General features: G+C 41.4%; 2 protein-coding genes across 9 annotated transcripts in view; one reads left to right on the forward strand and one right to left on the reverse strand.

Annotated features, from left to right (window-relative positions):
- VCL (vinculin) overlaps positions 1–9,824 on the forward strand; it is a 113,428-nt gene extending 103,604 nt beyond the window's left edge. For 4 of the 6 annotated variants that reach the window (XM_061634831.1, XM_061634832.1, XM_061634833.1 and 1 more), the window contains 3 exons: positions 3,446–3,649; positions 5,287–5,391; positions 7,605–9,824. In XM_061634831.1, coding sequence (XP_061490815.1) covers positions 3,446–3,649; positions 5,287–5,391; positions 7,605–7,751 — 456 coding nt within the window. In that variant the 3' untranslated portion in view covers positions 7,752–9,824. Of the gene's footprint in view, positions 1–225; positions 498–3,445; positions 3,650–5,286; positions 5,392–7,604 lie in introns of those variants that run through there. The other 2 variants (XM_061634837.1, XM_061634834.1) reach the window with 2 other exon arrangements.
- An 893-nt stretch (positions 9,825–10,717) lies between these two features.
- The window catches only part of AP3M1 (adaptor related protein complex 3 subunit mu 1), a 49,088-nt gene continuing 41,035 nt past the window's right edge, over positions 10,718–18,770 (reverse strand). For all 3 annotated transcript variants that reach the window (XM_061634844.1, XM_061634846.1, XM_061634843.1), the window contains exons 7-9: positions 17,078–17,285; positions 13,069–13,213; positions 10,718–11,627 (exon numbers count right to left, since the gene is read on the reverse strand). In XM_061634844.1, coding sequence (XP_061490828.1) covers positions 11,527–11,627; positions 13,069–13,213; positions 17,078–17,285 — 454 coding nt within the window. In that variant the 3' untranslated portion in view covers positions 10,718–11,526. The remainder of the gene's footprint in view (positions 11,628–13,068; positions 13,214–17,077; positions 17,286–18,770) is intronic.

An 18,770-nucleotide genomic window follows, 5' to 3' on the forward strand; every position in this document is an offset into this window, starting at 1 on the left:
CCTAAACTCTTGTGTTTCTCACCATGAAGACTTTGTAGATTTTCAGATCAAGCATTCCCCTTGGAATTGCATCCATTCTCCCACCCCCTCTTGCCTTCTAGAATAAGAGACTTACTAAACCAGCTCAGTTCTTGCTCTTTGACCAGATCCTGCTTCTTGTACTAACTGTCCCTGTTTCTTCATCCTCCCTGCCTCCCACCTGCAAAACCTGATGTGACTGATGAGGTTAAGGAAGCCCCTGAGGCTGATGTAGATGTAGATCAGGAGGAGGAGGAGGAGGAAGCTGATGTTGAAGTCATTCTCCCCTCTGACATTGAAGATGATTACGAGCCTGAGCTGCTGTTAATGCCAACCAACCAACCTGTTAACCAGCCCATTCTGGCCGCTGCTCAGTCTCTGCACCGGGAAGCCACCAAGTGGTCTAGTAAGGTACTTCCTCCGTTTCCCCCTGGCGACTGATCCGCGTTGCATCCAGCCATTTTGGAACGTTGACACATTTGCATTCACTCTTGATCCTTGCTGGGTCCCATTTTTGTTTCTTTTCTTTTCGGAATTGGAATGAATTCAAGTTTGTCTGCACTTCATTGTTGAGGATTGAGAGTGGCTTCACAAGTTTTGTTAGGCCTGATGATGGCCAGGCTAAAGCTTTATTTGGCTCACCACTTCTTTCTTTATTCTCCTTCTTAATAAAGCCTCCTCTCCCTGTTGTTGCCCTTTGCCTTACCTGTCTCTTCACGGCAGTGGTTTTTTTAAAAGGAAAGAAAAAAGACAACAAAAAACTGATAACTACCTGTGAAGCCATGGTTGACAGTCTCTCAGTGACTTCCAGATTGAAAGGGAGTCATCGTTGTCATTCCCAAAGTCATTTAACACGCATCATTGTGCTTTTTGCCTCTTTTCTCAATGGCTTCCACTAAATCATTGGACGGACAAGGAATGGCTTTGTATGGCGGTGTTACCAAGAAGTTCGATCTGCTGTTTTGCACTTGGCTGTATAGTGAAAGGCTGGCCATGGTGAGAAGACTTTTGTCGACAAGCTATGCTGAATGTGTTGGTTGCTAAGTTCAGACTTTGTTGGGTTTTTTAAAAAAATGATGACGTTGATCAAGATCCTTGGTCCCTGGCTCAGAGTGATCTATGTCCTGAGCCTGCTAGCACTAATAGCAAACAAATGTTTTTGAAGCTGCTGGGTCACTTTTTTGCTTTTGGGACTAGCATGCTGCAAGGACTAAGTTTGTGGTTGTGCAATGACTAAGATTTAGGTATTTATGTGGGGAAAACATTTTTTAAAAATTGGAGACTTTCTTTTATCGTCTTTTCACTCACTGTCATCTTTTTTGGTGCCTGTGCACAAAACACATGATATCTTCCCATGTGGATATTAATGTGGGGCATAATCCAGCACAAATTTCTCCTGCACAAATGTCATTGAAATGAATGGGAAAACCTCCCATTCATTTAAATAGTATGTGCAAGAAAACATCCCACTGGATTGTGCTTCATGGATCAGATCTCTCTCTATCTCCACCTCCCTTTAATGGACCTAAAATCTTCAGTTTCCATTGCTTGACTTATGGTGCAATGGTCTGTCATTTTACACGACTCTCTGCTTTGCCTTTTCTTCAGAAATCAATTCAGAAGGCTCACGGCCTGGCCTTTGTTGTTTAAGGAGGATAGTAGACTGCACTTAAACGTTGTTTGTCATACTGCATAACAGCAAACACATGTTTGCCACCCTGGCTTGTTGCTCCTGGGGTAGTGACACACAGTATGTGTGGTGAAACATGCATGTTTGCACATGTGCATGTTTCATTTGCATAAATGTACATGCACAGTATTTTCAGTGTACTAGTTAAAAACAAATGTGTGAAGAGGCTCTTGAACAAGGATGTGGTCCAGGAATGTGGCTGTTCAGAATTCTGCATCTCAGTAGCCTATTGTGATGTGCAACTTGCTATTTTTTATGTTGTATAATGGAAGGACATCCATAACGCTACAAGTATCCTTCCCTAGCTAGCATTACAGAGTGTGCCTTTTGTTGTTGTCATTGTTACACACACTTTTCTCCGGATAATCCGAACAGCCAACTTCTGTATACAAACGTTACATATCAGGCACTTTTTCTGTCTTCAGCTGCCATTGGTCAACATGTCATGTTAACTAAGCACTCTTCACAAAAACTCTTTTTTTAAAAAAAAATCTAACAGTTGCATTGAACGGAATATTCTTGCAGCTGTATTACAAACAGAGAATGAAATAATGCTAGTTTATATTGTCCCTCCTAAGATAAAGACCCCCCCCTCAAAACAGTGGTCGATAAAAGGTTGGATTAGAAGTGGAAAGCTTAACTGAATGGTTGCAACTGAGCCTCAGGCTCCTGCACTCCCCACCCCCACCCCTGGCTTCCCCTCTTGTGTGGCTCAAGATGGAGTTCAGAAGCTTTTGAGTCTGTTTTTGATCAACTGTAGGTTGTCAGTTTCATCTGATTCCAACAAACAAGCCAACTTCATAGCCAATAGTTTATGGTGATATCCAAACTCAGCCAATGCCTATCTTCTCTACTGTAAGGAAGATTACATTGTGTTCTAAGTGGAGAAAAGGTGGGGATTCTTATAGTAAGGCTGTCTACCTGATGAATTAAATTGCAGTTGATTTTAATTATATGAGAGTTAACCAATTGATAAATACAATCTGCATATGAATAAAACAAATGTTCTGAAGATTTTTTAAAAAGTTTTTAAATGATTCAGGCACATATTTTATCAGGCACCATCTTAAGAGGAGGCACGACCTTTTTTATAGAGGAACTTGCAGTTTTACACTTTCTTAAAAAGTTATCAATTTTTAAAAAATCTGCTGACCAATTAATTAAGTATTCATTTTTACATATAGTTGATCAAAAGGGAGACCCAGTTAACTGAATACTGAAGCCCCACCTTCCCACAAAGTGTGTTCCCCTCAGAACATTTATTTGTCGCCTATGAATATAGAATTACAATGTAATTGATGGATTTCTATGATTGCCCAATTTGGATGCCACACATTCATTTTTATTTGGATTTAAAGAATATTCCCCAGCATATATTCACTGGATGCTTTAACCTTGCTTTAAGGCGCTCTTCTTGCACCCTTATTAAAATGATGGTTTTTTTAACTGGTGAAAGTTACAATGTCTGAACTTAGCTGCTTTCACTTCAGCAACAAACTAACACTCTATATGTCCACAACATTTTTTTCTGGCCAAAGCTTGATTTTCACTGAATTTTGGGAAAGAAAGTATTTCACAACTGGCCTTTGTGCAAAGATCTTCTTCAGCGCTCTTTGTGGAGCATCTCCCGCACTGCACAGAACGTCTCTTCTTTGCCTTCTCAGAATGAGGGCTTGCTGACAGATGGGGGTGCTGTCTTGATCCCAAGCTTTCATGGCTGCTCTTGTTCTTTTCCAGGGCAACGACATCATTGCTGCTGCCAAGCGGATGGCCCTTTTGATGGCTGAGATGTCACGCTTGGTAAGAGGAGGCAGTGGGAACAAACGGGCTCTTATCCAGTGTGCCAAGGATATTGCAAAAGCTTCAGATGAAGTGACAAGGCTGGCCAAGGAGGTGGCAAAGCAGTGCACTGACAAGCGCATCAGAACAAACCTTTTGCAGGTAGGTAATGAATTCTGCCTAGAGAAGGCAGGAAAACTGTGAGGACTAGGAGTTAGTTGTGATGTTCCTATATTAATGTATATATGGTAAGTGTTGGTTGTTTAGAAGATATATGGTAAGTAGTGAAAGAGGAGGGGGAGTGAATGGGCAGTAGAATGCTAGATGATTGGCTGAGTGTTTAAAATGGCTGAACGTATAAAAGGAAGAGTGAGAGTGGAATCGGGGGGAGAAGAGAACTGAGTGGGTTGCTTGGTGGGGTTTAGGGAGTTGTTTGCCAGGAGGGAGGTAGAGTTCGGATTAGTATTGAGTAAAACCATATGCTTATGTGCCTTAAGAAGAAATCTTGTTAATCTTGTTAGCTTTGTTATCTGTAATAAATACTTAATTTGGTTTACCAAAGGCCTGATCCTTGGCTGGGGTTTCACAGACCAGAAGGGAGGGTAAGGTAATGACCAAGGCTGAAGGGGAACTGTAACAAATGGTGGCAGCGGTGAAGAGAATAACAATACCAGTATTCAGAGTCTCTGGGAATACTAGTATTGGGACGTTACTGGTGGTTGCCTAGCAGGGGGATCTGTTGAGATCTGTGCTAGAGCGGGGAGAGAAACCATAAGAGAGAGCGGTCCGGACTGGTGGAGTCCCTGGTGGTGCCTAGTGACAGGCAGTAACCACGAGCAGGTAGGAACCTGACAGGGAGAGCCAGGGAAGGACGCATCACATTAGTCCCAATCCATTTCAAAAGGTGGCCAGCTTTCAGGTCTCATCTACAATATAGTTATGTGCTATAAATCACATTAAAGTTAATGAGTAAGGTATGGGTTCGGTTTGCTTTAAACAGAAGAAATCCATCTTGTGGATGAGCCCACAGAAAGGGCTCACACGTTTAAACCACTGCCTGAAATTTGGTTTTTTGGCCCTGTTGCCCACTTTAAGATGGACAGGTAACAGTAGAAGCCACAACTAGCAGAATTCTCCAGTCAAGGGAGTCTCTTGCCTAGTCTCCCTAGCACTCCTATCTCCTTTTCGGTCTTCTCCTGCATGAGATGTTGATCCCAGCCAGACAACTTTTGCTTTTGCCTAAGAGGTTCCTTACAGACTATGTAGTTCCCTGAGCAGTTGAATCTTCTGTGCCACCACACCAGCTTAGCCAAACAGTGCCTGAGGCTCCACTGCTGCAAGCCCAACACAGTGTAGGTGAATACAAGGGGCCTACGAGGAACAGCTATTTGTGCAGAGAGCATTGCTGAGTAGCACCCTTCAAACAGAGAGATGGTCCTCTGAATTTCTAGAGTAGGGCTTGTGACAACGGTTCAATGGGAAAAATCACACAGTAATGTTAAGTGATCCCAGATCCTCCTCACAAGTCCTTGAGAAAATAGATAACTTGGATAGCCTAGTTCCCTACTATGGAGTATCTTGCCAGGTTTTTCAAGAAAAACCCCTGTTTTTACATATACACCCTGGAGATGAATAGAAAATGATTAAGGAAAATCAATAGTGGCCCATTTATGCTTGCCACTCCTGTTTTTGGAGATGCTCTTTAGAGGACCGTGTGCCACAAGTACAGTGGTATAATATTATTTTGAAAATAGCTCAGCACACAGTTTGAACCTACTCGCAATTCTGTTTCTGTGCAGGTCTGTGAGCGCATCCCAACCATCAGCACCCAGCTCAAAATCCTCTCCACTGTCAAGGCAACCATGTTGGGTCGGACTAACATCAGTGATGAGGAGTCCGAACAGGTAATCTTCCTGACTGCTACAAAGGGATGTGTGCTGCAAGCTTGGAATTGTCCAATGCATAGGCAAACAGTGTTTTCTCTTGTAGAAAGTGGGAATTATCTTGGTAACTTGTGCATTGATGAAATGAACTCTGTTAGCAGCAGGGTCTCTTGTTAAAAGCTGGTGTTAGTGTTCTTGCTTCTGTCTTCCAGTAATAACGGTGCTTATCTCTAAGGACATCTTTGTGGATTATGTTTTGTAGATATAAGTGTACATCAGAAAAATCAAGTGTGACCGTGACAAACTGAGGTGCTGAGAAAACTCTCATTAGAGAGCATGGATTGAGAACATGCTCTCTGTTGGGGAATACACTCAAGGGCAAACTGGTTCTGTTTTGCTTTTGCTGTGTAATGTGCTAAAACCAAAATAAGATTTATGAGACAAAGTTTCCTTGTTTCAAGAGAATTCCTACAGTCTCTTTAATGTTGTGAACTACTACCCTCTGGTGGACGAATGGTTCTTCAGCTGAGGCCTACTTTTTTTGAAAGCAGAACTTCCTTGTTCACCTGAATGAAAGATAGGAATCCATCTGCAGTAATCCAATAAATTCAACATCCAGATATTGCTGTTCTGCTGTTGGGGAGAAATAATTATCCCAAACCTTCCCTAAGTTGTGGAATTCCCTTCCCACAGAGGTGTGTCTGGCACTGTACTGTTTTCAGCGCATGCTGAAGACACACCTCTTTACCCTGTCTTTTGACACCTCAGATGTATGTTTTAAGGCCCACTCTATTCCTATTGTAACCCACCTTGGGACATTACTACTACTACTACTACTACTACTACTACTACTTTCCATGAAAATAAAATGTGGCCACTGGCTTTGATAGCTTTAAAAGGAGCTTAGACAAATTCCTTGACAACAGATCCCTCAAAAGCTGTTAGCCATGTTAGCTGAAGGAACTTCCATTTTCAGAGACAATGTACCTCTGAATACCAATTCCTGGGGTAGGGGGCACTCAAAAGATGGAGGGGCTGTTTTTAGAAGCATCTTCCTGGCCACTGTTAGACACAGAGTGTTGGAAAAGATAGCCCCTTATTCTGATCTATCAGAGCTCTTCTTATGTATGTTTGCTCTTTTTTCCTTTTTAAGTAGCTGAGCAGAAATGGAATGCGCATTTGAGGAGGTGTCTGTCAGTACTATATCACTCTAGATGCACATTTCTATTCACAGCTATCATGATTAATCACATATAACTACGTGCAGCTAACGTTGGATTGTTGCATATAGGGCCAAAGACTAACATATAACTTACATGAGCAAATTGTTTGAGCCTGTAGATGTGAAGGCCCAGAAAAAAAAAGGTTTTTTTCTTCCCAATTTTTCAAAAACAAAAAAGGCTTTGGAGAAAAGCCCATCTCACTCCCCCCTCAATTTTTTTGGTTTTTCCCCCGCCCAGGTCTTCACACCTCTAGCTTGGCATTTTCCAGGATGGTCATGGTACCCTCCAGATACTGTTGGATTCAAACTCCCATCAGCCTCAACCAGCATGGTCAGTGGTCAGGGATGATGGGAGTTGTAGTCCAACAACATCTACAGGGCACCATGTTGGCTATCTCTGGTCTGTGCACAGATGCTTCCAGCATAAATGTTCCTATGAGTATAAAGGTTGCGCATGCGCTCATACAGCAAGGCAGCAAAGTGGCATTGAAATCACTGTGGTTCCAGCAATATTGAGGAAAACCCAAAGAACCCTGTCTGCTGTAGTTGGCAGGAAAAGCAAAGATATTTAAACTACCCTGCAGACTTTCTGAGGATATCCAAGAGTACACATAGGTTGAGTGCAAAATTCCACTGAAATAAAAACATCTCCAAGTCAGTTGTTTGCCTACTGGGCACTATTTGGGTTGTGTGAATGGTTTAGAATAATTTTTTTCAAATTGCTTTTAAGCTGATGTTGTATTAATGCTGTTGAAGCATATAGCTTGTGTTGAAATGTAGTCCCTTAATCGTCAGGTTTTAAATATTAGCATGCAGTGTTGCTCTTCTTGGGATTCTGTGGGATGTCCACATGCTGGGATGGGCCTCCTACTAATTCAGCCCCTTTTCTTGATGTACGCTATCCCTAAGATGAGCCAGGCCTTTCTGCCAAATAGCTTACAGTCTGAAAATGCCTTCTAAAAATATGTTGCTCTTCTAAAAATGTGTTTTAAATCAACTCTCTCTTCTGCAGGCCACTGAGATGTTGGTTCACAATGCCCAGAATCTTATGCAATCTGTCAAGGAGACTGTTCGGGAAGCTGAGGCCGCCTCTATTAAGATTCGAACTGATGCTGGGTTCACTCTACGCTGGGTCAGAAAAACTCCTTGGTACCAGTAGAGAGCTGCCTCTCTCCAAAGCATTTCTTTCATAAAATCCCTCATGAAGCAAAGATAATTTTGTAAACAGCCAAAAGGTGCTTCAAAGATTAAATCTGGATCCCCTTAAACCCCATTCTAAGGGCTTTAACAGTTTGTTGAGCTACCTTTGGTATCTAACCTCGCCATAATTGACAGCTACTTTTTCTCTTTTTGCTTTTGGGCGTTTTTATATGTGTTTTCTTGAACTCTATAATCTCAGAAACATTTCCCCTTCCCGTTGCACACTATATATTCCAGTGGTTTTCTATGTGAGGCAATATATGCAGATTTCACTTTAGCATGGATTGAAACTCTGGGACACTTTTGGTGTTTATTGTGAGGGACAATCAGAAGACAAGTGGCCCAGCATTTCAGTTTTCTGCTCCCTTTTCTAAATCTTTTTAAACAAATATGTTGCTAAGTTTGTTTCATTGCCTTCAAAAGTTTCCCTTGCTAGGGGGAGATGTGTGTGCTCAAAAGCTGCTGCTAGTCATGTTTTTTTTGCCTGAAAGTGATCTCAAAGCCATCAAAAACTGGGAATGGTCACCAGTAGTCAGTTTTAGTACCTTGTGGTGATGACTGTTGGTAGCATTTATTTGTTTGACAGGGTGGGGAGGAGAGCATGCAGCATCCCCCACATATATGCACATGCCACTGGCACAAGGGGCACAATCTCTTGCTTGCCCTCCCTGACCTTTTTTATTGTACCCATTGGAGAGAAATGTGTTTATTTCAGCGATTTATTTTCTTTCCTGCTCTTTGTTTTACTAGTGGAACAGTTCTCTCTCTGTTCTAGTTAATAGCTGTTGGGATGTGTTGGAGGTACGATAGTAGAACATCTCCCATAAGGTAACAGAAATAATTCTCACTTCAGTCTTTTACATAGTGAAATATTTAAACACGCGCCTCAAATCCACTGCGTAGTGGTAGAATCAGCTGTCAAACAGAATGGTCACTTTCAACCATGGTAGGACAACTGGGCTTTGGAAGGGTGCTTAGGGCTATAGTAGTATGGCTTTATTTTAGTACTGATCTGCAAGCAGTTGGCTTCTGCAGTTGCACAGAGCAGATAATTTCAGGCACAGGGCACTAGGAATACCTCTTGCACAAGCTCTGCTGACACTAATGAAGTTTACTTTGTCTTCTGCAGGTGATGTTCCTGCACAAATCATTAATCCTACTAATCCTGTTTATGTATTTGCAAAGAAATTATGTACTGATGATGCAGTGTCCTTACACTATCATGCAACAGAAATCATGCTCAGGAGACCTATAAATGTGCCCTCTGAGTCAGCAGAACTGCTAAGAAGTGGCACTTGTTTACCTGTTTTAAGAAATTTTAACTTCACTTCTGTGTCCTTCCTGGTGCAATTTAAAAGGGAAATAAAAATATGTTTTAACAACTTCTTTACAACTGCCAAGAGCAAGAGCCCTTGCTTGCCCCCACCTTTCCTGAATACTTTGTGCCTGGTGATTGCCGACAGCATGGTACTCAGAACCGTCACTTAGGTTTCTGGCAATAAGTAGCTACAACGAGAAGATGAAAGGGAACATCACAGCCTAGGCCTGGATGCCTTGTTGCCCTTGTTTGGTTTGTATAAGCTCAGTAGGAAAAAGATCCTTGGAATGTTTGTACCAACTTGTAGTTCAACATTTCATCATGAACTTTTAAAATCATCACCATTTAATAATTTGACTTTGTATTAATGCAATATTACTAATGCCTTTAATTACATGATGGTTTATACCAAAGACTGCTTTTTGTTAAGGAATGTTTGAAGGAAAGCTCTGAATCATATTTGCCTTGGATATTTCTTCAGAATGTTTTATTAAGTTCAAAAGTCTTGTATAGAAGTTAATATCCTCTACACCTTATGCAATTTATGCTTTCCTGAATTTTTGTTCATTAGACCTAAGATGAAGCAAACTTGAATGTCAGAAGCATTTTGCCACTAACTACCTTCGTTTATAAACCAGAATTTTGTTGTATATGCTAATATTTTCAATCTTTGTTCTGTTCAAACAAAATAAAATGCATTTGTATAAAAATCAATTCAGTGCAGTATTTTCAGGGACATATTTGAATACACAGTTATCAGCAAGACTTGGCAACTTTAGAAATATGTGCAATTATATGGAAGAAAATATATGGACCATTTTGCACACACTTTTTGGGGCTGAAATAACCTCTGGTAAGTGACAGAATTGTGGATACGACAGGTATCCTAGCCATAGGGTAGTTTTTTACTGCCATAATATTTTGTGAAAAAGGAGGACATTAACAAGCTACCGGAAAGGATAAAGAAAGCAGTTCACAGTGAGAGTCTTTCACAGTTCTGGAATGTGCAGTCTTACCTCCCTCTTCAGGTGACTAATATTTTATTACTGTGCTGGTAGTGGTCTATGGTGTGTTTTTCTTGTTTTACTACTAACCAAGCCAGCATTGAAATACATGGAACCTACACATGCATGCTTTATGATGGATTGTGCCCACAATAAAGAGGAATAACTTCACTAGATCTCTCCACATCATTCCTTGTTTTTATAGACATACAGTTCTCACATAATGCAATTTAATCTGTAGTGCTGCTGCATTCTTTTTGCATCAGACCCATTTCAGGATTCACAGACAAATGTTATGATTTATTCTATGCTGGCTTGCAGTGATTGTTCAGAACAGTACCACTTACCATTTGTAAAAAAATCACAAAAGGATTCAGAGTCTCGTATATTACATGAGGAAAGGCGATATATATACATTTGTGCTGCATTCACCAGTATTTAAACAGAATATCAGAAATTCTGATCCCTGATAAAGTATTTCTTTATACTGTTAGGTTATTCCTCACACTAGTTTCAGTACTAAACACATGGCCATGTCTACCTGGTTCAATAATTTCCACATGAAGTGTGATCTGTGACCCAATTAACTGAATGGCAAGGTGGTACAGCTGAGTTCCCTTTTATTTAATCATAAATAAGCAATACAACCTTTAAATAATTCTTGCTGCCTGTGATGAGCTACTCTTGAGGTCTGCACGGCACAAAAAACTGTAGGCAAAAAATGCTTCTAAAGTGGTGGTACCTGTCAAACAAACCAAAGACTTCACTTCCATACATTTTTCACCTTCAAAGTAAAGCAAGTTGTAGAAAATCTAGAATTAGCTACAGATTGTCTGCTGAATGCACACGCTGATAAGGCAAATAGTATTGATTTAAAAGGCAGCCTCTTGTAAACATTGCAGGGAAAGCCTTTTTTGTAGTACTGAAGATCTCTCTTTCCAGAGGACTGTGTACTTTGTCCTCCTTTCTGAATAGGGCTTGTAAAATGTATTCTGGAATGTCAGTTTTTAACTGGCTGTAAGAATATCAGTTTCCTTCAGTGATGTCCAAAGTGGGGTTCTCTCTCTGTCCAGAAGGTCCTGCATTCTTCTTGTGCTTTGGTAATTTGCTTGGCAGTGTACAGTGCTAGCTGGTTCTGCGGACAGTCGCAGGTTTTAATTACAATTCATGAACCAATCAGTCCACAAAAAGGAAATTGTTACAGAAAGTTAATAAATTTCAAAGCTATATATAAAAAAGAGCTATTAAATGATGATTTCACTTGAAAAGGTGCAGTGCATGGGAATGAGTCAGAGAATTGTTAAAACTGGTTTCTAGAGTAACTTGAGTCACTAAGCAGTCTCATTTTCCCCTCAAACAGAAGAACAAGCAAACCCAACATTTATCCGCCAAGCAGGCAGAGATTCTGTGTCTTATGTTCGTACTTGGAATTTCCCTGCTTTTGTGATGTATTTCACACCTTTAAATGGTTTGTACTTTTCTCCATACATGTCAAGGCGATTTACTTTCAGTCCTGCAATAAGGAACACGATAGATTTAAAAACATGATATTAAGTGCAATAATTCTAGAACAGCTTACAATTGAGGAGCCCTCATGGAAGAATCTGTTTAACCTTCCCTCTTTAAAAGCATAGAGTCAGTCCTTCAAAGTAGACTACAGTTTCTCAAACCAAGGGTGAGATATTGGCATAGCTGTGAAAAGGCTTCCCCAAGCTAGTGCCCTCCATCAGTCATAGGCAGCATGGTCAAGGACAACAGGAATTACTATTGTAGACCAAAATATCTGGATGGCATCAGGTTAGCTGCGTGTATTTAGCCTTCAAATTTACAATTATGTACCACGACAGCTGAGTTTGTTCAGCTTAACCCAATCTATTCTAATTATGCTAGTCCCGGGGAGAGAGTAGATGTTAATTTTATTTATTGCGTTCATTCATCACTTACTACAAAGTTTAAAGGAACTTACTTATAAAAATATACAGAATACAAAATTTAAATCATCAAAATATAAAAGTACTTATCCTGCCATATTATAAGATAAATCCTGCCCAACCCCACTAAGAGATGAAACTCTGTAAGACATTAAGCAGGTTACTGAACCTAACTAGTAGAAATCTTCAGACACTTCTGAGGCTTTAAGATTTGAGCTGGCCCTGGCCATTCACTTTCATCTCTCTTCACAAGTATATGGGAGAAAACACTTGCTGTTCTTTACAATGAACACAGAGTGCCCAAATGCCAATTCTGCAGTCTGCAAAGACATATAGCTCTGGATAATCTTCATCCTCTAATACCAAACTTAGGTGACTGAGCCTTGACAGGACTGGAGTCAAAATGGGACCAACAAGAAACAAGAAGGTAGGATGAGTGTGTTTAGGTCGATTTTGCGGTATGCAGATGTATAAAACAGGGAGGAAATCCCACCAAAGAACAGAACAATGAAGACGGAGCATGCTCATGCCTTTAGGAACTGTGACGGTTGTTGGGTACCAATTAGAAAAAAAAAAACAGGAAAGGCAGCTGGCGGGTGGGAGGGAATTGGCCTACTTGAAAATTTTACAGCTCACAGTATTCTGGAAAAGGAATGTCTTGGTGGTTGGTGCCCTGAACAAGAGCTTTCCTTGTAGTAGATGGGGATACAGTGGAACATTTTGTTGCAGGTCCCATATGCTATACAGACTACTGAAATACCATCAATGACAGGCAAGAGATATAAAGAGGGTCTGTATTTCAGGAAATGGGGCGGATAATTAAAAAACCAGATTATTTAAATCAGTTTCTTTAAGAAGAGGGAGTCAGTGCTCTGAGAACTAAAGCATATCACCTTCAAGAACTGAAATATGCTACTGAGCTTCCACCCCAACCTCTGGTGCTGAAGTTCGGGTATTAAATTAATAGTTTTAAGTTACGCAAACCCTGAAGACCTATCTACGACAGTGGGATACCCTTCTCACCTGAAATAGCCAGCTGCTGTATCTTGAACTGAACATTCAGGCTTGGATTTTCTTCTGGCTTGGGAGCTCCAGACTGCAAATTCACCATCCCTTTAAGACTGGGCAGCTTCTGAGGGGTGATCTTGCCAACATCCCATGTTAACACCTGAACAACAAATAATATTCATGCAGTGCTTTTCCAAACTGTCGATAGCACTTCACGTAATTTATCTCAATCCATACAGCAATCCTGTAAATATATTTTATCACCAAAATATGAGGGTATGTGGGGAGGAACATAGATTGCCTAAGGCACTCCCCCTTCCTATAAGTTTCAGATCAGACGCTTCATGACTTGTGGCTCTCTCACTATACAGCACCTGCTGTTTCAAACAAGGTGAAGCAGTGCCAAATGCTTTTCACGACTGGTGTACAGGATATGCACTAAAGGCTTGGCCAAGGGTCTGGAAGCAAATGGTTTTGTTGCTGCTAGCCAGTGACTAGTCTGCATTTCTAAACCAAAAAGCTACAAGGGAAAACAACAGGACATCCTGTCATGAAGGTTCTCTGCAAGAAAGTTTGAACCCCACCCTACCCTTCACTTGGAAATCTTAATTCAGTAGGATTTACAGGTAAGTGTGCACACGTATGGAGCCTTGCAGCCTAATCCTATCCATGCTTACTCAGCCCCACAATTCAACGGACTTTACTGCTAAATAGGGCACATGGGATTGTAACCCTACTGAACAGAGTGAAAAGGAGAGGGAGCGCCATAAGAATGTAAGTATATCAGAAGAGCCTGCTGGATCAGGCCAGTGGCTCATCTAGTCCAGCATCCTGTTCTCACAGTGGCCAACCAGGTGCCCAAGGGAAGCCTGCATGCAGTAGCTGAGGGAAGAAGCAGTCTCCATTACTGCAGCTATTGGCAATTGGTTCTCAGAATATACTGCATCTGTCTATGGTGCCAGAGCACAGCCATCATGACCTGTAGCCATTGACAGCCTTATCCTCCATGACTCTGTCTACTTTCAAAGCCATCCACATTGGTGGCCATCGCTGCCTCTTGTGGGAGCAAATTCCATAGTTTAACTATGCACTGGCCAGGAACATTTGTTTCAGTCAAGGCAAGTGGCATGTAAAACAACTATGCTAATTAATATCCATTTGAGGACATTTACGCACAATTAGCAATCTTGGGGCTTTATTCTGTGCCCAGTAGTTTTTGCAGTATTTTTTGGCAGGCAAAGAAATCAGTGTAAAATGAGAAACCAATGGGATGTATGGGGAAACTTCCCTGTCTGAACAATGGTTAAAGTTCTATCTGTAGCCATAAGGCCTTACTCGTTTAAGTAAAAGAGTTGCAGGAGACTAAATTCTGTAGAATTCCAAGTCTGATTAACTCAGCTATTTTTAATCATTTGCTCAAGAACCTTGGACAGGGCTATCCTTGCAACACCCTTGTGTAAAGTAAGTGCACGTGATGATAACAGAGACAGCTGCTCAGGCTGCCAAAACTGTGCTTAATTAAAATTAAATTATCCACATGAGATACTCTTCTATATATAGGCTACATCTATGTAGTAGAAGTTTCAAGACATTACACCCTTTGCATATTCTTCAGCCGTTTTTTTTTAAACTTCTGTTTCCCCCATGATAATACACATCAGTATCATAATGTATGCACGATAATACTTGACTCTTTGGGTCTTATCCCTCTTATATGCTTATCCTCTTATAAGGATGGGGAACCTTTTTCGTCCCAAGAGCCGTATTTCCTCATGGACAATCTGCTGAGGGCCACAGGCCAGGGGTGGGGGTGGCAAAAGCAGATGAAGCAATGGACCCGACTCTTGCCTTGATAGGCTACAAGCCAGCTATAAAAAAAAAAGTAACCAGCGGTTTCTACACATCTCTATTTAGGCAAGCAAAAGGCATTATTACAGATCAAGGCCACATGCCAGGCAGGCAAAGACACGGAAGAAGAGAGCTGAGCAGGCTCTGGGGGGTGTAGCCTGGGGGGTGGGGAAAGGATAGTGACGTGAACACAGTTCCTAGGGCCTGAGGTTCGTCACCTAAAACAACAAGGTTTTCAGCGAAGAATTGTGTAGTGGAAAGCAGTCCTAGGAGTCCTGATGTATGACGAAACAGTGAAGGCGCTGCAAGGAAGCAGGATAGACTCCACTGAACAGCTTCCTTGCTTACCCACTGGTAACACTGGTGACACAACAGGCAATCCATGCAACAGAGCTGCACCATGCAATTTTCATCTAATCAGAAAAAGCACAAACTCCACTGAAGATTCTGCATATCAAAATATTATCTAAAGACACTGCTCTTCTGTCACCTCTGCTGCAGGTACACATATTCTTAAAAGGGGGGCCTGGAGGACAGCACAGAAGAGTCTGGCTGGGCCCACAAGAGGAAGATAATATTGTAATGCATTTTTTACTGCTCTAACCACCTCGGTGTTTTCAGGGAAAAATGCAATTTCTATTTCTTGTGCTGTGTAGTTATGTGCAAGAAGCAAGTAAAGATCAAGTATGAGACATGGGATGGGATCCAAAGCTGCTGTCCTGCTTGCACTTCCACCTGTGCAAGGGAACTTCCCCCCCCTCTCCCCTGCAGCCCCCACTATGCTCTGGAGCAGATTTTGGGGGTGCAGGGGGAGAGGAGAGGAACGGAAAGTCCTGCTATGTGAGTGGAATGTTGCTCATGCGGTGTTAAATACAAGCCAGAGGCTTTTTGTCAGCTATGCCCCATATCCCACAAGGTAGGCAAGGTGAAAATACTCAAGTGTTATTATTAGCAATAATATCAGTCATATTTTGCACTCAAGTGCCTCACATCAATTTACATAATAAAACAGAACAAAGACATTAAAATAAGAAAAAACAGCAATACATCACAACTAAAATGCTCATCTGACAGTATATTTAAAAGGAACAAGTCCTATCCACCCCCCTTAATAATGAGCACAATAAAGGCCACTAATATATCTAACTACCCTCCCAGTTAAAAACCCTAAGTCTGGATAAATAAGAATGTTTTTGACTGGTGCCTAAAAACAGACAGCGATGATGCCAGGCAGGCTCCCCTACGGAGAGCATTCCACAAACAGAGAACCACCACTGAAAAGGCTTGCTCTCATGTGACCAACCTCTGCACCTCCCTCAGAGAGATGATGAACATAGTGTCTGGGTTGGTTCATATCGGAAGAGGTGGCCCTTGAAGTACTGGGGTCCTGAACTGCCTCAGGCTTCATAGGTCAAAACCAGAACATTGAACGGAAACTAGTTGGTAGACAGTGCAGTCCAGCTAGAATAAATGTTACAAGCTCAGACTTTCTTGCCCCGGTAAGCAATCTGGCTGCTGAGTTCTGCCATAGCTGCAGTTTCCAAATTATCTTCAAAGACAGCCCCACGTATAACACACTGCAGTAATCTCACCTGGTGGTTGTGAGAGCAGACAGAACAGATGTTAGGCTATTCCTGTCTAGATAGAGGCATAGCTGGGCCAGCAGCCAAAACAGATGGAAGGCACTTTGCACTGCTGAGGCCACTTGAGCCTCAAGTGACAATAGTGGATCCAGACGTATACCCAAGCGACACACCTGCTCCTTCAAAGAGAGTGAAACCCCTGGCAGAGCAGGCCAAGTTTCACCCATCCAGTTTAGGGAACCAACCACTAATAGCCCTTCAGTCTTATCTGGAATCAGCTTAGTCCATTACTAAGGCCAGACATTGGCATCACACATCGACTGCCACACTTGTAGATGTAAAGGAGAACAGAGCAGTATATTGCTGAAAACACACTCCAAAAATGACCCCCCTCAGAGGTTCCACGTAGATAAAGTGGCAATTAGAGAGACAGTGTCAAGTGGTCATATGGATTGGTCCAATTCTCCATTAAACGTGGCAAGCATAAATCCTTCAAACACTGCAACCTCCTTTCATTTCAGTGTAACAACCCCCTCTAAATAAAGTGAAAGGAGCACGGTAGATTACAACCCAAGACACACAACTGGACTTACTTTAGTGACAGGATCAAATGTGTAGTTGCCTTGTGTGGCTGTAAGGTTCATATTGAGTACAGCTTTTGGCATATGGACTGTCATGACGACTCCTTCCACCGTCTTCCCCATGTTCTGTTTAGGTCCAATTGTAACATCGAATCTTCCAGAAGATGAGCTCTCTTTGAAACTAATTGTATGTTTCACATACACTGGAATTGCCACCAAACTATATATATATATATATGTATTTATATATATACATACACACATGTAAAGGAGATAAATGCAATCATTAATTGTGTGGCAGGTATCAAATAAGAGACATTGTTATTTTTTAATTACACATTGGGCAGTGAAAGCATATAATGAGGTTGAGTGGCCAGAATGGCAAACTCATGGGTTTACCTCCCCCTCCCCCAATCCATTATACATAGAGCCCATATCTAATTTGCAATAGGCTTGTCTTACACCATCTGTTCTGCCCTACTGGAGAAACTCAGGAGTGAAGCTCAGGAGTGTAGTCAATTTTCATTGACTGGGCAGAGACAAGGAGGGGGCAGACGGGTTGGGGCACTGCTTACTATAAAATAAAGTTTCTGGGGAAAAGGTTTTCATAGGTAATGACAAAAACAAATCCCAATTTATGCATTTTAATTAGGAACTATGGCTTGTGAAGTTTACAAAAAAGCAATACATTTAAAATACAGTATTTTTCACATGCAAAATAGTTATGTAAACTAAGTAACAGTGACTAGGAAGTAAATGTATATTGTGCAAGTCATCCTACCATAATGATCTGAACTGTCTAATGTACTGTGATTTCTCTGCAAACTTGCAGAAGAACTGTTCACTTGAAATTCCTTCAAATATGTCACTTTCAAAGCCAAGATTACTAAGTTTGTTTTTCTCTGATGAAGCATTGAACGCCTGTATGGTGTTGTGTCAAAGTTGAAAATGAATTTTCACACACAGCTGTAGATGCACCAAAGGTGGGTCTTGCAGCATACAAAGTGTACATGTGTAGAAAGTCTTCCTTGTACACTTACATTGTTATAGTATGCTTGGGAACTGTGAGTTCAGTTCTCCTGAGGCAGCTGCTTCCCAGAACTAACTACCCTGGTCTCCTTTGCCATGCCAGGAAATAAATTAAGAGAAGTTTCATTTTAAAAATTAATGTCTATAAACATCACTTTTCATAAGGAAATGTTGACAGCGTATCACATAGGAGCTACTGTGTATGTCTCTCCGAACGACAGGTGCTAGAATCAATACAAGCACACAATCTCTGTTCTACAGAAAGGCCCCGGGCCAGCCAGCGAACACTGCTCCTGATGGCTCTACCAGCAAATCTCACACACCCTATTTTGGTAGTACATAACTTAGCATGAGAAAAGTTAAGCAAGATGAATTATTTTTCATGATTATTTGCACAGTTGGGTGGAGATCTAAAACTGTTGCCACTAAGGCTCTTCAAATTATGCTCTTCAAAACCATTTTGAAATTGAAGCAGCTTGAAAGGATGTACTTTTCAACTTTTTAAAATAAACTAGGGAAGAAATGTACCCTAGGCATGCACACCCACACAATATTCCAGTTCCTCATTGCATGGGCTAAGTGAGTAAGGTCTCATTAAGCTTCCTGAGCCTTGGAGAGCCAGCTCACTCACCTCTCTGCTTCTCCTAGTCCTGCCCTGGATTAGGCTAGGCTGCTG

This window comes from Rhineura floridana, chromosome 7 (assembly GCF_030035675.1).
Source record: "Rhineura floridana isolate rRhiFlo1 chromosome 7, rRhiFlo1.hap2, whole genome shotgun sequence".
Classification (NCBI taxonomy): Eukaryota; Metazoa; Chordata; class Lepidosauria; order Squamata; family Rhineuridae; genus Rhineura; species Rhineura floridana.